Here is a 17,051-nt window from a genome sequence, read left to right as displayed (position 1 = left end):
CAGCTACTCCCTTGCCCTTCCCCCCACCCCTTACCCTGCCCTGAGTTTCCCAGGCTGGGGCAGCCACATGCAGGAGGCGGGGCCAGATGGGCCCTGCTGTTGCAGGAGCCCGCTGGGCTTCCCCTGGGTCCTACTCTCTTTGGTTCCTTTCACATCTTTGACAGTAACTAAGGAGAGATACATTTTTATTTTCTAAATTTTTTTAGGGGCCCTGCAGGCCAGATATCCGGCCTGCAAGGCCATTCTTCGGCTTGTGGGCCATATTTTGCCCACCCCTGCTTTAGATGCATCTCAACTGATTTTTGTGTTAATTGATTTTCGTACTTATTGTTAAGAGAAAAGATGCAGTGATAGAAGTTGTAATTTAAAGATGCTCCCTAACTAAAGAAACGGAGGAAATCGGTAGTTAGGAGAAGGTCCCACAGTTAGGGTGGTTAGTGAGAGAAAGTCAGAGGTCTCCAGAGGTTGCCTAGTGCCCTGCAGTAAAGTAAGTTTAATTCTTGTCATTCAGGTATGCCTGTGTTTATTGAACCTGGTGATCACTGCTGTGTATATCTGAGAAAATGCACTGAGATAAAAAAAAATATTTTACTGATAAGAAAGGACTAGTGTTAATTACAAAGAATATTTTGGGGGGTAACAATTTTCTTCCCCATTCTGATTTTATAATTCCACCTAACTCCCTTAAATCTGGGAAGTCTACTGCTCAGTGAGTTTATTAACAAAGGGAAGAAAGCAATAATTGATCATTCTACCTTCTCACATTACACACAGATTCCTGTAAGATAAATGAAAGTCATTTTGAAATGTTTTATAAATGGTGAAGAATAAGTTCATACTGTTGCTTTTGTAGATTCCCCACCCCCCCAGGAGATGCAAGTGACCTCTCTTTCCAAGTTCTGTGGAATATGCAGCAAATAATCTCTTTCCCATGGTACAGTAAGTGCTTCACCAGTGAACATTTAAGTGAACCTTGGATCTATACATAAAAGTGAAAAAAAAAACCCATGTAGAATTTTAGAAGTTCCACAAGCTCTAAAAGGGATATGAACCACCTTTCACATTCCAGGTTGCAAAGTGATTTTATTCCACGTTTAGAACAAAAGTAGACAGAAGGCAAAGTAATTTCCTAGGATGAGAAAATAAATTAAACTTTATAAGGAATGAGAGAAGGTTTTATGTAATACAGTCTTATTTTTGTAAGTTTACAAGTGGGTCCCAAACTTCCTTTCCATTTACAAAATAAACAGTTTTTGGCTTTTTTTTTTTTTATTTATATATATATTTTGCAAAGTAGGCAATTTAAACATTTTCTTAAAAACAAACATATATATATATATATATATATATATATATATATATGTCTCCATAAGGACCATAGAAAATTTACTGCTTGAGCAGGTTTCCAGGTTTTACATATTCATCTTAGAGAAGTATTCTTTAAGTATTTGGTGACAATATACTGAGAAGCCACTAATCTTTCCCTGCAACTATTCTGACTAGACTTAGATATTTAAAAGGCAGTTCTTATAAGGACATTACTTATCATTTTTTCAATATGTAATCAGTGAATCCCATTGTCTTCAATTCAATCTGCAGTCAAAACTGGGTAATGCCACTTCTCCTTACATCATGCTCGATCTGTTATCATAATTTTAATAAAATAGCTGACTTCCATACATCAGGTTACCTGATGAAGAATTCATTGATTGCATTCAAAAGCTTGTCTAAGCCCAACTCTAATCTCAACCATGTAGTTAGTCCAATAAAGGATATCCATAACAATCCTTGCCTCTTGCATGTATAATTTTTGACATGGCATGATTTTTATTTCTTACATTAGATGCTCAATAAATGTTGCAGTTGGACATTACAGAAGTTAATACAAAATACACAAAATCGGTAGGGTATGAAATCAAGCCCCTACAAGTTTAGGACAGTGGCACCACCCTTTGTAAAACCATCAGAACAGAAGTAAGTAAATTGCAAACTATCTGGTTTGCAATTCTGATCGCTGTCATCTTCACTTAATATTACAGGTTTGTCAGTCCCATCCATGTGACATATACAGAGTTTGACTGTATAATGAACTTCAACTAGGCTATACTTGAGGCCATGCAGATTTTTTCCAGGATCATTATTTTCAATTTCACTCTTGGTTTATTTTTGTTCTATGAATAGATTGATATAGGGAGCTAAATTCAATTTAGATTTGATACATCAATGGAAATAAATTCTTTTTAGGGGGAGAAGGAGATATGGCAAATAGGAAAGGAATATAACAGAAACGTTAGGAAAAACTAGCAGCCCAAGTAACTCTAGGTAAGAAATTTCCACAGATGTTTTATTATCTGTAATCAGAAAGAAATTTATCAGTGGATCATTCAGGGAAGCCTACATGTCTCATCTCTCTTTGTTACCATTTTTCACTTGGAATTTTGAACTATTGATGTGTCATTGCTAATCAGAATGCAGGCTGTTAGAAAAAATACTTTATATGTAACACGTAATGCACTGGGTTTGCAATCAACATTAAGAATATAACAAACAATTAAAGTTCTTCATATGTATTCATTTTTATATATGAATGTTGCTTACTCACTTCATTGAAGTGAACATCTTGCATCCCAACATCCTCCATCATTGAAGCCTCTTCATCGATATTGGGAGTGATTACTCTAAAAGTAGTACAGCCTTGCCTAAACATCCCTGTTATTGAACAGAAGATACATAAATTAGCCTTGGTATAATCAAATAAATGTTATTGTCTGTACTTATATTCATGCCTGAAAAAGATTTGCTGCTACATTGTATTTCTTAGATTAAACACTATTCCTTCTGTAATCTTGGAAATGAAAGAAGTATCATTAACCAATGTAACCAATGGGAATGACAACATTTTTGTAACCTGAAGAATGGGATTTGATAACTAAAAGATTGTCCAACAATTTTCCTAACTAAAAGAGCTGGTCAAATAAAATATATTGGTCACTGTAACAGGAGGGACGGCAGGGTCGCCGTGCTATCCCCTGTCGCCTCCTCTACTGTGCCAAGCTTCTGACTTGCACCGTCCTATTCTCGCCCGCCATGACTTTGATGATCTGTATTTTTATAGGGAGGCTACCTCTCTTCCACTTGGCCACAGTTCTCCTGCTCCGGGTGTTCTGTATATCTAAGCCTTGTGGGCCTTCTCTGTACGCCACCCTTCTCACTAGGGCCTTCTCTGTAATACTGCCCCTCTCCCGGGGCTCTCCACACCCACACTGAGGCCTTCTCCGTGTGCCGCCCTTCTCCATACGCCGCCCTTCTCGCTGGGGCCTTCTCCGTATGCCGCCCTTCTCGCTGGGGCCATCTCCGTAGTGCTGCCCCTTTTCCGGGGCTCTCCGCGCACACACTGGGGCCGCCCTTCTCACTGGAGCCTTCTCTGTACGCCGCCCTTCTCACTGGGGCCTTCTCCGTAGTGCTGCCCTCTCACTGGGGCCTTCTCCGTAGTGCTGCCCCTTTCCCGGGGCTCTCCGCGCCCACACTGGGGCTGGGGTCCTCACTCTGCCGTGAGCCCCCTATGAGGCCTCCTCCATTCCCTTATAGCCTCACCCAAACCACCGGTGATAAACAAACAGCAACATAAACACAAGCCCCTGGGCTACAAAGCAAACATAAGCCTCCAGCCAAACTGCGCTCAGGCCTACCAGGGTTCTCTGTCACCCTGTGGTGACCAACGCTGCTCTGGCATCCCAGCTCGGCTTCTCTTTACCTTCTGGCAGGGAGCCTCTTCTGCCTTGGCTGCCTCCTGCCTGTGGTTTATATAGGAGCCAGGCCCTGCCCCTTCTTGTCAGCTGGCTAGGCAGGTGCAGATCATTACCTCCCTCTAGTTGCCTCAGCAACCAGCACCTGAGGAGTCTTCCTGGCTCTCTCAGTAGCAGGCACCTTAGTGTCCTGCTACAGTCACATAAAAAAAAAAGATTCCCAGAAAAATATGAACGTAGTTCAGTAATCCATTCCTCGTCTCATTTCCTGGACCATCATGGCTACAATACTCCAACCCTCCTGAAGTGGAAAAAAAATTCAAGAGGTCCAAGTGGTATTATATATTATGCTGCACATTTTAGAAGGTTACTCAAAATAGTAAAGCTCTTTTAAAAAACGTATTGTAGTATCATATTTACTCAAATCCAAGACCAAGTCAGTCCCTAGAACAAAACTGGCAGTTCCACAAGAAAACCCGTCTTCAACCTGGCAGAGGTGACTCATGGGACAATGAATATCTGTACACTTTCCTGCCACTTGATTCCTCTTAGAGACCAAGAGGTGAGCAGTGGAGAATGCTCCCCACACTTCCCTGAGACCAGAGGAGAACCTGGGTATGAGGAGCAGGTGGTAGCTTCTAAGTACAATCCATCAAAAGCCATATCAGAGATGTCTCTGAGATCATCAGGGTGGATCAGAAAAGACCTGTGTGATGTAAAGCTTGTGTATTCCTATTCAGATACTTTAACAGGAAGAGAGAGAAAAATAAAAGTTGCCTGTTCTCAAATTCAGTGATCTACAAACAAAGCTGGTGAGTTCTGTAAGCTACTAGCTATGAATTTTGGAAAAGATCTTGAAAGCATCCAAACTTTCACTGCCTACTGAGCCCATAGCTGAACCAAGAAACTTTTTTTTTTTGTAAAAACAAGAAAGTGGGCCTAAACTTCCTTTCCATTTACAAAATAAACAGTTTATGACTTATACATACACACACAGACTTCTCCATAAGGACCATAGAAATTTTCCTGCTTGAGCAGGTTTCCAGGTTTTACATATTTATCTTATACAGACAGATAAACTTTCTCATCAGATAAATATGATTGTCTGAGAACTTCAGGACCGTTTCAGCCACCATTGTTTTTTCCTCTTGATCAAAAACTAGAAAAAAGTGAGGGTCAAGACAGCTGCCAGTGTAGAATTCTCAGACAAATCTAGGGCTCTAAGTACTACTACCATAAAGTGCCTCAAATGCTAGGGCCCTAATTGTCCTCAACCTGTAGGAAAGTTCTTGGGATTTGGAGGTGAAGCAGCATCAAATTGCAGACTTTAACTTTCCCAAAAGCTTTGCATAGGTAGCCCACAAGCATCCTCTCTCAATTTTGCAGATGTGTATAGCTGGGTACATCTGACTCCACTGGGTGGCATATACATAAGCAGGCGTCTATGCCTCTTGTCATGTCACAAATCCCAAAATCGTGGCTGTGACAACTGGTAGTATGTGTGCTGCTTTTTGTAACAGACCTCTGTTTGCTTTGTGGTAGGAGAGTTTGGGCAGCTCAGAGTGGCCCGGGGCAGGTGAATTCCTATTCCCAGGACATGCAGTATGAGGCCCCTAAGCCCCCAGGAGCACCTGCCCAGGTTTCCATTTGCAGAGGTGTGCCCCAGGAATCTCTTGGCAGGGGACTCCCTGGGCACATGTATTGTGCTGCTGTGCCCTGACTTGGGTGTGCCTCTGCAAATGAGGGTGCTTGGGGTCCCCCCATTTGCATGTGTTCCATAGGATTGGGAACCTGAAGCCCTGGAAGCAGCAGTGGCCTGACCTTGCAGCCCAAAGGGTGATGTCTAGGTTGTCCAAGGTATCTTGGCACACCCGATCCATTTCATCAGGCAACATTTGTTTATAGCCTCAGAAATCAACAGAATACAACACCCTAGATGAATTATCATGTGTTGTTATCTTAAGCTATAATGACAAAACTAATATTACAAAATAATTATGAAAGTTTAAAATCATACCTTTTCGCGTGAGATATTCTGCAACCAGTGCTGCTACATGGACATAACACATTGCTGCCTAAAACAGGATAGAAATTGTAGTGTTACAAATGTTAATTATAATGAAACTTCTAACACTAATAATTTAATTACACATAAAGGACTCCTAATCTACAATTATTAAAGCATTAACTTTCTATGTGGATTTAAACCCAGTGAAAGTAAGAAATCTCATGTAAAAAAAGTTAATCAAGGAATGGAAGACAACTGGGCTATCACACAGGAAGAACTGAGTGACTTTAAGGATTATAGCAAGTGAAATGGAATTTAACAGCACAAAATGCAAGCTCACACATTTGAGCACTTCTGGTATTAGGTAAGAGTTTATCATTTGAGAAATGACTGAGAAAGATAAGGACCTTGATCTAGCATCTAATTATCAGAGAGATTTGCCTTAAATTCATTCCCTTGCCACTGCTGCAGCAGGTAAAGCAGTGGCTATATTGGTTGGGGTGGCGGTGTCAGGCAACGCCCTTCCCCTCTGCCTCCCCTACTTCTCCTCGCAGACATCCTGCCCGCTGCCCCCTCACCCTCAGCTGTCCACAACCTCTGCCTCTCTGCCTACCCCCACACTATCAGATGCTGCTGGGACTGTTCCCTCTCTGGAGCACAGCATGTGGAAGAACAGTCCCTGCCAGTCACACAGCAGCAGTCTTGGCGCTGCTGACTGGCCAGGCAGGGGATGGAGGTTTCCATGTGCTCCATGCTTGGGAGGAAATCCAGCCCTAGCCACAATGGAGCTGCTCCTGACAGTGTGTGTGTGTGTGGGGGGGGGAGAGGATGCAGAGGGCATGGGGGTGCAGGAAGCTGCTGTGGGTCTGACTCTATCCTCAACCCTGCCTCAAGGCCAGAGTTCAAGCCACAGCAGCTGCCTGCCCCCCTCCCCCCCTTTGTATGCAAGTCTAAAACAAGCCCCACCCCACATCACCTGTTTACAGTGCCCCCTCTGTTGTCTACATTGGACACATGGAGTGATCCATGTGTGGAAGGAGGAATAAACATGCATCTGACAAGCCTGTGGCAGAAACTTTAACCTTCCTGGACACTCCATTGCTGAGCCCAGAGTGGCTGTTCTTAGGTAATAAAACTTTCAAAATGAAGTTGAACAGGAAATTACAGAACAAGAAATAATTTAGACTGGATTGTGTAAACAGAGTATGGATTCTTATCCCGTTATCTGGATTAGCTTTTATAAATCCGGTGTCCCTCAATGGGTTAACTGGTTTGTTTTTCTCTCTTCTACCCACCTTGTCTCTCTTAGCTGCACTCTTTTTTCCCCCCTTCCCTACTGTATTCTAATCACTGCTTTCTACTTAGCAGCTATGCTTCCTGCTCTCTCTTCACAGCTTCTGATTAAGTACAGTAAGCCCTCCACGATACATCTCTGATCTAGTTAGTCTATAAAGGTGAAAATTTACCCAGTGTTTTAGGCTGTAATATAAACAGAAATAACTCATTAACAGACAGTTTTAAGATAGATACAGAAGGCCTCAAGTGGAGTATGGTGTTAGTGCCAGGAACTATACTTCAGGAAAGATGCAGATATAAACAATAAGAAAAACAACAAAAATAAATTTAGAAAATATGACCCATGAGGAAAGGTTGAAGGAACTGGCTTTGTTTGATCTAAAAAAAGAGAAGACCAAAAGGACTCACAATAACAGTCCTCCAACATGTAAAAAGTTGCTATCAGGAGGATAGTCATTTATTTTTTAAGTGGTCAGTGGGTGAAAAATAAGGAAAAAATTAGCTTAACTTGCTGGAAATAAGATTTACTATGGATATTAGGGAAAAACTCCCTAACTGTTAGGTTCGTGAAACACAGGAACAGGCTTCCTAGATATGCTGTGAATCTTCTTCAGTACAAAATTTTAGAAACAGGTTGGACAAACATTTTTTGAGACTTGGTATACTTGATTCCATCTCAGTGCAGGAGATTAGACCAGATGTTCTGCTGAGGTCCCCGAGAGCATTATGTTCTACAATACAATTGTGATTTTTAACCATACAACTAAAGAACAGGTTTGAAACACTAAGCATTTGTATTCCAAGATGTATTACTTATTACACAGCATATAGGGTACAAAGCAGAGAAAAAAAAATGTATGTTCAAATTATGTTGAAAAGGAAGTTAAATGATGAACCTATTTGTGTTGTATTAAAAAAGGGTTATATAGTTCAATGACATGAATAAGTAAGGTAACAATGTTACTTTACTTGTATGACAAAAGGTTCTCTCACTGAAAACAGACTTCCAAAAACACTGGAATGCATTTAATTGTAGGCACTAAATGTAGCCAGTTGCACTGAGCAAGGTATACTTAATTTTGTCCTCCTTTTCTAGCATGCTCAAAATACACGATTCATAGATTCATAGATGTTAGGGTCGGAAGGGACCTCAATAGATCATCGAGTCCGACCCCCTGCATAAGCAGGAAAGAGGGCTGGGTCTAGATGACCCCAGCTAGATACTCATCTAACCTCCTCTTGAAGACCCCCAGGGTAGGGGAGAGCACCACCTCCCTTGGGAGCCCGTTCCAGACCCTGGCCACTCGAACTGTGAAGAAGTTCTTCCTAATGTCCAATCTAAATCTGCTCTCTGCTAGCTTGTGGCCATTATTTCTTGTAACCCCCGGGGGCGCCTTGGTGAATAAATACTCGCCAATTCCCTTCTGTGCCCCCGTGATGAACTTATAGGCAGCCACAAGGTCGCCTCTCAACCTTCTCTTGCGGAGGCTGAATAGATCCAGTTTCTCTAGTCTCTCCTCGTAGGGCTTGGTCTGAAGGCCCTTAACCATACGAGTGGCCCTTCTCTGAACCCTCTCCAGGTTATCCGCATCCCTCTTGAAAATGCTTTTATAGTATACAATCAATGACACCTATTTTAAGTTTCTAAAGTTTCTGACAGATAGTTTGAGGAATCATCTCTGAGTAAAAGCTTACAAATAATTTAGAAGGAAGTTCAAAAAAAGCCCAGCTATTTTTGAAGGTTTCAGTTAAATTAGGGCTACAGGCTATAAATAACTTAAGGACATTTCTAACAGTTGCCTTCTGTACCTTGCACAGAACATTCCTGACTTAATATTTTTAAGTACTATCGCCTAGTATAATATTACATAAAAAGACAGAAAATATATACTAATTCTACTGTGGCAACAGTGGCACTTTTAACACAAGAATTATCTACCATCAGCATCAATATTTTTGGTGTTTTTAAAAGCCATTTTGAAATAGTGAGAATCCCATTTTATCAACAAAAAGAATTCTTACCCTGCCACACACTTATAAGAGAATATTTAAATTTTAAGAAACTCAAGCACTTTGATTAGCTAATTAAATATTTTGCTTTTCATTTGCTACCTCTGAAAGATCCCCATTTTTAACATGAATTTTTGCCATGCTGTCTAACCACGTCTTCCTCAGTTCAGGAGTGCTGGCATAGGACTTTGCCAAACTGTACTGAAGATCCACCAACATTTCTGGATCATTTTCATGCTCCTTCATTTGAGCTGTAGCCATTAATACTGTACGAATCCGCTTCGTCAAATCTTTGACATCAGATGGGAACGTAGTAAGCTAAAACACATAAGAATTTAAGAACTGTTTATTTTGTATTTCTTTCATGATCAATGCAACAGAATATTGGACAAGAAGCAAGTCCGTTTTTGCCTTCCTATAGTATGAAAAAATAATCAGTACAAACCTTAATAATTCTGTCATTGTTGGCACAGTTGTTAATGATGGAAAGAGACTGCTGAAATCTAGTTCCTCCAATTCCAATAACATCAGCAATCAACTGGCTTACTGAAATAATTACCTTGAAAAAGAAACATCTAGTAAATGCACATTTCACCAATCATTTTACAAATAAATCAAGAATTTTATCATTAAGACAAACAATAAAAAGGATTTCTCTAAAAGGGCCTAACTTTAAATAGAAAAATATCAGAACTAATGACTCAGGATAGACAACTCAAATGTATTGCAAATGTCTTCTAAAATGTAAAGCCTTTGGCCTGGAAACATTTCTAGCATTGGAACTGTATCATAGCCCCTGTCTACACAATTGTAAGTAATGCAGAAATTAAAAAAGCACTTCAAAAATATCTGTGGTACAGATCTAGTCTGTGGGCCTGATGGAGCCAACTTGGAATGGTCTGGCAGGGGCTCTGGGCAGCAGCATCTGGCACCAGCTGGGCAATTCCCATGCAGCATGCAGCCCATGGACTGGATCCAGACTGCAGACGGAGCCAGCACTGCTCATCTGGCCTGTGGGCCATAAAGGTCGGGCACCACTGGTATACATGATTCAACATTAGTTCAAAAAAGGATAATGGATTAAACAACAATTCAGGTAATTTGTCTCGTGTAGCTTGTCTGAAGGTACATTAGAGACCATCTACCATTTGAGGATATACAACCCAAAGATCTGATATGCAAAAAGAGAAAACAAAACATAACATTATACAATATTCTTAACCTTAACAAGAAAATAGATTTTAAAAGCAATGATGGACAAAGAGGAGGAAATAATTATACTAACTTGCAGATGTGTTCTTACAAAAGACTTCTTCCCCGTGTAATCAAAGTTATTTCTCATTAAGAAATACAGCAGCTGTGAAGCCTCAGTACGAATTGAACTCAGTTTGGAGTTACAGCATTTCAAAATCTCATAACACAATGCAGCACACATGTCAGCTCTACCTTCATAAAATGTGGAAGGAAACTATGGAAAGAATGACCCAGAGGGAAAAATATAAATCTTTTAAGGCTAACATCACTTCCTAATAAAATAAATGCTAAAGGTGGGAGGATTTTAATGAAACATGCTATTGTGCAGGGCTGCTGAACTCATCTCTGCCCTGTGAGGCAGATGAGTGGCCCTGAAGTGGTCCATGGGGCAGATCCCATGGAACTGCTCCTACCCCTCCCCCCAGCCCCTCCAGCATATCCAGCACTTGCTCTGGCTGGTCCAGAACTGCACCACGTGTAGTGCCCACTCTGGCTAGATAAGGACAAGAGCTGCATGCAGTGCCCACTTCCAGTGATCTGGGGCGGACACTGCATGCAGTGCAGGTTGTGCAGTTGTTACTGTGCCATCATTTAGCACTTGCTTTAGGAAGTACCAAATCATGGCGCAGTAATGGCAGCACACAGTTATTTTTAGCAGCTGTCACTATGGCGGCATGCTATAGTGAGGTAGTTCATCATTACAGTGATGTAGCGTTGGTGTCATGGTTTGTGCCCACTGGCTTACATATTAATGCTGTTTACAGAATAAAAGCACTAAAATGCCAGTAAACAAAATTATTGATAATAAAATAAATTTACAAATACAAATTTATACTCAGGTGAAAAAGAGGTCTGAAGTGGGTGAAGGAGAAGCAAGGCCTGTGACTTTAAAAATGCAATGATGATTCAGTTTCAATTTGGGAAATAAGAAACTACTCCCCGAGTGGTAACTATGAAAAAACAACAAGTAATTGAAGATTGACTTTTCATTTTAAAACTACTTACCTTAAAAATTAGTGTCCTTAAAGCACCAAAGACATTTTTTAATGAAGTTTCAGACTGGTTTTTCTGAAGGAAGCAGAGGTACACATCAAAAACCTTTTTCATCAGTTGATTATGCCCATGATCCGTCAGTAGCTGATTCTTAAAATTGACAATGACAATTTAAGATTTAATTATTTTTTTTAACTGAAAATACCTAAAATATTTACAAATAATATAAAAAAGCTTGGCCTCTTTTGACCAAGCTATTCCAAAAATATTCACGTATAGTGCTGTCTAAATGTATAAAGACTACACATATCAACTATTAATAATATACTTCTATATCTTCAAAAAATATTTTGTTATCAAAGTTATGGCTCTTTAATAAAATTATACAATGAAGATTATTTGTAACCAGTGTTCAAGATGTCAGTTAATATTTTGTCCTAATGCACTAAGTTATATGCAGCAGCCTTACAAATTTTAGTAAACATGTCAAGAGAGTCAAGTATGCTCTGGAGACTGGTCTTGCAGAGCATGACCTAACCCAACAGTGGGGAAAAAAGTTAGATTATAGCTTTCCTCTATACATTCTCCCTCCCACATCATAAACATTTGTAAAGATTTTCCTAGTCTCCTAGGAGCCCTTTCATGTTTAGAGTTCCATATTTTTGATTCACTCTAGTGATCAAAGTCTATGGAAGAAAAAATGACAAACGTAACCCCTGGCTAACACGGAGATATGATATCACTTCAGGCATAAAGATACATACTCTGCTATCACAGCTAAGAGAACATTTTAGACTACACGAATATCTGCAATGTATTCTGTAATACTGACTTCAATTACATTCTAATACTGGTGGTCCATGTTTCCTGTGCTTCTGCTTCACAAATCTAGTCCAACTGTATTGATTTCTACTACTACTACAGTTTAGGATTATTAGGATTAGAGTGCATATAAAAGAAGAACTCTTCATACAAGTAATACCACTTGTCAGTTTTTTTATATATGGGTAGACCAAAGATAATGGGATAGACTAAACTGTTTTTGCAGAGCTCTAGCAGCTCATCCAAAACCGTCAGTCAGGCGTCATTCTTTGATATAGAATGCAAACTATCAAAAACAGAACAGACAATTTCTTCTGGTGGTACAGAAGGAAGTTTAAAGCCAAGGACATCCAAAGTTCATGGAACTATAACACCCCCAGGGCTACCATATTTTCATCTGGTAAAGAAACAGTTTTCACTTGATACTCCAATTGGTTGTATTCTATCTAAGCTGCAGGCTCTCCCTTTTCCTCCAATAGTGTCAGGAACAATGGGAGAATGCTCTTTGAAGACCAGAGCAGTGGTTGGATCCAGGAAGCCTGGATGTGATAGATGATTTTTTCCCTGAGTTTAAGGAGACAAGGGCTGCTAATACCAGGGAAGCTGTGGAATCTTGCTGCATATTAATAGGCCTTTCAGCCCATGGTAGAGCACATAAGTCATGCCAGCATCCAAATTCCAGTACCATCCTATAGCCTATAGGGTAAATTCTCAAGAAACCAATCTGGTTAAACAAAGTAGTGCCATACTTGGTCAGACCACTGGCCCATCTGTCCCAGTGTCCCATCTCTGACAGCAGCAGTAGTGGATGCTTTCGAAGGAAGAGCATATCTAACCCCTGTCATTCTCTCCCTAGCATGCACCATCTTTGGTTTAGAAATGCTGGAGGATACAACCCTGATTGTTCCGTTTAATAACCATTAATGGATCTGTCATCCACGAATCTCTCATCTCTTTCTGAACCTGGCTATTCTATCTGCCTCTACAACCTTCTGTTGTAATTCGTTCCACAAATTAACTATACATTGTATACAAAGTACTTAAAGGTGTCTTCTGCTCACTTCAGTGACTGTCCCTTAGATTTAGTATTCTGGGAATTAGTGAGTAACACGTTTTTGTTCACAGCCTTTCCAGACCTCTATTATATATCCCAAGCCTTCTCCTTTCTTAAGAGTCCTAGCCTTTTCAGTCTGCTACTCCATAGCCCTGATGATCTTGGTTGCCCTTCTCTATACCTTTTTTAATTCTACTATATCCTTTGGTTCCTATTCATCCTGTAAATCTAACACCATTGAAGAAACGAGAGGACCTTTGACTTGGGTAAGATCTTAAAAGATAAGGTCACTTTGTTACATGAGCCCAAAGGTGTTCTTGGGGGTGATAGAAAAAAAAATGAAACAGCTTATTCAACCTTTTCCTTTTTTCAGGAGTAGGGATGTGAGAAACATAATTTGCAGGAGTTTAGTTAGTGTCATAGGTCTGGTACATTCAACCACATATTAGTGGTTAACTTTGGGTATTACAGTAACCAATGTTAACAACCATAATTTCAGCTCTGGAGCTCTCTCTAGATCCACTAATGTCCTTGAAATCTTGTAACTGACATTTAAGCAGATATTTACCCTACCAGGATTCAATTTTCAATTTAGAATTTAACTTGGCTCTGCCATTATTCTCTGACTATATCTGATAGCATAGAGTCTGATTGTGCAACAGTCCTGGAAATATACTCTACAGTCTAGACTGTAATCTTCATTACAGTACTTCTTTTCAGACCTGATGGGCACCTACACATGTGCCAGACGTTTGGTCACATAGGGATGCTAAATAGACATGATGCAGAGGCTGCTGGAGCACACTAATTAGCACGCGCCAGCGGACTTAATTGAGTCTGCTAGAGCGTACCAATTAGTGTGCTCCAGCAGCTGCTGTGTCATGTCTATTCAGCATCCCTGTAGTTTAAAATGGCAGCAGGGGCACTTTAACCAAAGCTTGTCAAATGACCTGTAGTTAAAGCGCCCCCACCACCATTTTGAAGTGCAAGATACTGAATACACGTGATGCTTTGGATGCTTTAAGTAGAGCAGTTCTTAGAGCCAGCTCCCAACACCTACTCCAGAGTACATGTACAGACAGCTAATATGACCCCCCCGCCCCAGAAAGAATATGTAGAGACATCCAATATGACCAGAGCCAATACAAATCTTCGTCTTGTATTTAGCCTCTTAGGCTCCTTCTACACGTTACAGATATCACACAGTTAACTGGTCAATTGCATAATTACCTTGAGACCAGCTATACCTGTAAAGTAGCCATCACATGATAAAAAAACTCCAACCACCTATAAAGTTACACCTTGAAAATGTGTACCAACTTTACAGCTGGTTGCTATTGAGCTTTAATTTGCACATATAGCAGGGTCTCCCCAGTGGCTGGGAGGCCCATCAGCTAACAGGGCTCCCAGACACAGAGGTGCAACCCCTTAGCCCTGGGGATCATGGCTGCCATGATCCCCAAGTCTCAGGAGTGCATTAAACCCCTGGGCCCACACAGGGCTCTTGGTCCTAGCTGTGCCTCACCCACAGTTGGGACCAAGAGCCCCACAGCTGACAGGGCTCTGGGTCCCAGCTGCAGCTCACCAACAGCCAGGACCCAGAGCCCTGAAGCTGACAAGGCTCTGGGTCCTGACTACACCTAACAGGCAGCCAGGACACAGAGACCCCACAGCTGATAGGGGTCTGGGTCCCGGCTGCATCTCATGGACAGGTGGGACTCAGGTGGGACTCAGATTATTAATGCTGACGAAAGCCCTGAGGTAAGGGGGGAAGACCAAAGCCCTGAGGTAAGTGGGGAAGTAGGTGACCTGGAGGAAGCACAAGCAGGAGGGGGCAACAGAGGAGGCACTCTCATTCTTTTTGAAAAAGTTGGGCAGTTGGCTAGTTACCTTAGGTGTCTGTACACAAATGCATGGAGCCTGAGAAACAAGCAGGAAGAACTGGAAGTCCTTGCACAGTGAGGGAACTATCACGTGACTGGAATAACAGAGACTTGGTGGGATAGCTTGCATGATTGGAGCATTGCTATGGATGGGTATAAACTGTTCAGGAAGGACAGGCACAGGAGTAGGAGAGAAGTTGCTCTTTATGTAAAAGAGCTCTACAACTACTCAAAGCTTCAGTATGAAACTGGAGACAGGCCTCTTGAAAGTTTCTGGGTTAGGGTCAGAGGGGAGAGCAACAAGCGTGATGTTGTGATGGATGAGTGCTATAGATCACCAGACCAGTAGAATGAGGCTTTTTTTAAACAGGTCCTGGTTTTCATGAGGGACTTCAATCACCGTGACATCTGTTGGAAGGGCAATACAGCAGTACACAGGCAATCCAGGAAATTCTTGAAGCATGTTGGGAACAACTTCCTAGTGCAAGTGTTGTAAAGGTCAACCACAGGCCGTGCTGTTCCTGACCTCCTGCTCACAAACAGGGAAGAATTGGTGGGGAATATAGTAGTGGATGGCAACTTGGGCAGCAACCACCACAAAATGACTGAGTTCAGGATCCTGAGGAAAGGAAGGAAAAAGAGCAGCAGAGTAAGGATCCTGGACTTCAGAAAAGCGGACTTTGACAAACTCAGGAAACTGATGGGTAGGATCTGCTGGGAGGCCAGTCTAAGGGGAAAGCTGTCCAGGAGAGTTTGTTGTAGCTTAAATAAACCTTACTGAGGGCACAGGAATGAACCATCCCAATGCACAGGAAAACTAGCAAAGCTTGGTAGAAGGCCAGCTTGCCTTAGCAGGGAACTCTTCTGTGAGCTAAAACACAAAGAGGAAGTTTACAAGTAGAAACCTACACAAACAACTAGGGAAGAGTATAAAAGTACTGCTTATGCATGCACAGATGAAATCAGGAAGGCCAAACCGCAACTAGAGTTGAAGCTAGCTAGAAATGTGAAGGGTAACACGAAGGGTTTCTACATGTATGTCAGCATCAAGAGGAAGATCCGGTAAAGGGAGGTACCTTACTGAATGGCAGAAGCAACCTCGTGACATGTGATGTGGAAAAGACTGAAGTACTCAATGCCTTTTTCACCTTGGTCTTCACAGGCAAGGTCAGCTCCCAGACTACTGCACCTGGCAGCACAGTTTGGGGAGGAGGTAAGCAGCCAACAGTGGCAAGAGAACAGGTTAGGGACTAATTAGAAAAGCTGGATGTGTACAATTCTTTGCAATGCACCCAATGGTGCTGAGGGAGCTGGCAGATGCGACTACAGAGCTGTTGGCCACTGTCTTTGAAAACTCATGGTGATCAGGACAGGTCCTGGATGACTAGAAAAGGGCAAATATAGTGCCCATCTTTACGGAAGGGAAGGAAGAGGATCCAGGGAACTGCAGACCAGCCAGCCTCACCTCAGTCCTTGGAAAAATCATGGAGCAGGTCCTCAAGAAATTTATTGCTAAGCACTTCAGGAGGGCGGATTTCATTGAACTAAGGAGACTAGTCGGGGAGACACTGAAGTCCTGGAGGGGTGGGGAGTTGGGAGTCCAAGAAGAGTGGTCATTCCTGAAGGAAACGATCCTCCAAGCTCAAAGGGTGGCAATCCCAACACGGATCAAAGGAGGCAAGAGTGCTCAAAAGCCCCTATGGCTAACCAAAAGCATCCAGGAACGTCTCAAAGCTAAAAAGGAGGCTTACACCCAATGGAAGGGAGGGGCCATCACCAGGAGGACTATACCTCCGTTGCTCGGGATTGTAGGGGTACTGTTAGGAAGGCCAAGGCAGAGATGGAACTGGTACTAGCAACCCGGATCAAGGATAACAAGAAATCCTTTTTGTGGCAGAGCACAGGGTGTCTCTGCCACTTTAAGGGCCTGGAGCTGGCAGCCTCCAGGTGCCTGACGAGGGCAGCCATTTTGAGACATGGGCTGC

The 17,051-nt window shown here is 41.9% G+C and overlaps 1 protein-coding gene across 5 annotated transcripts in view; it reads right to left on the bottom strand.

Moving 5' to 3' along the window:
• The window catches only part of DOCK9 (dedicator of cytokinesis 9), a 189,806-nt gene that overhangs the window by 29,322 nt on the left and 143,433 nt on the right, over positions 1–17,051 (bottom strand). For all 5 annotated transcript variants that reach the window (XM_025208610.1, XM_025208614.1, XM_025208611.1 and 2 more), the window contains 6 exons: positions 11,320–11,457; positions 10,346–10,528; positions 9,506–9,619; positions 9,163–9,378; positions 5,764–5,821; positions 2,603–2,709 (listed from right to left, as the gene is read on the bottom strand). In XM_025208610.1, coding sequence (XP_025064395.1) covers positions 2,603–2,709; positions 5,764–5,821; positions 9,163–9,378; positions 9,506–9,619; positions 10,346–10,528; positions 11,320–11,457 — 816 coding nt within the window. The remainder of the gene's footprint in view (positions 1–2,602; positions 2,710–5,763; positions 5,822–9,162; positions 9,379–9,505; positions 9,620–10,345; positions 10,529–11,319; positions 11,458–17,051) is intronic.

This window comes from Alligator sinensis, unplaced genomic scaffold, assembly GCF_000455745.1.
Source record: "Alligator sinensis unplaced genomic scaffold, ASM45574v1 scaffold744_1, whole genome shotgun sequence".
NCBI lineage: Eukaryota > Metazoa > Chordata > Crocodylia > Alligatoridae > Alligator > Alligator sinensis.
Note: the sequence above shows the minus strand (reverse complement) of the source record. Positions and strands in the feature narration are given on the sequence as shown.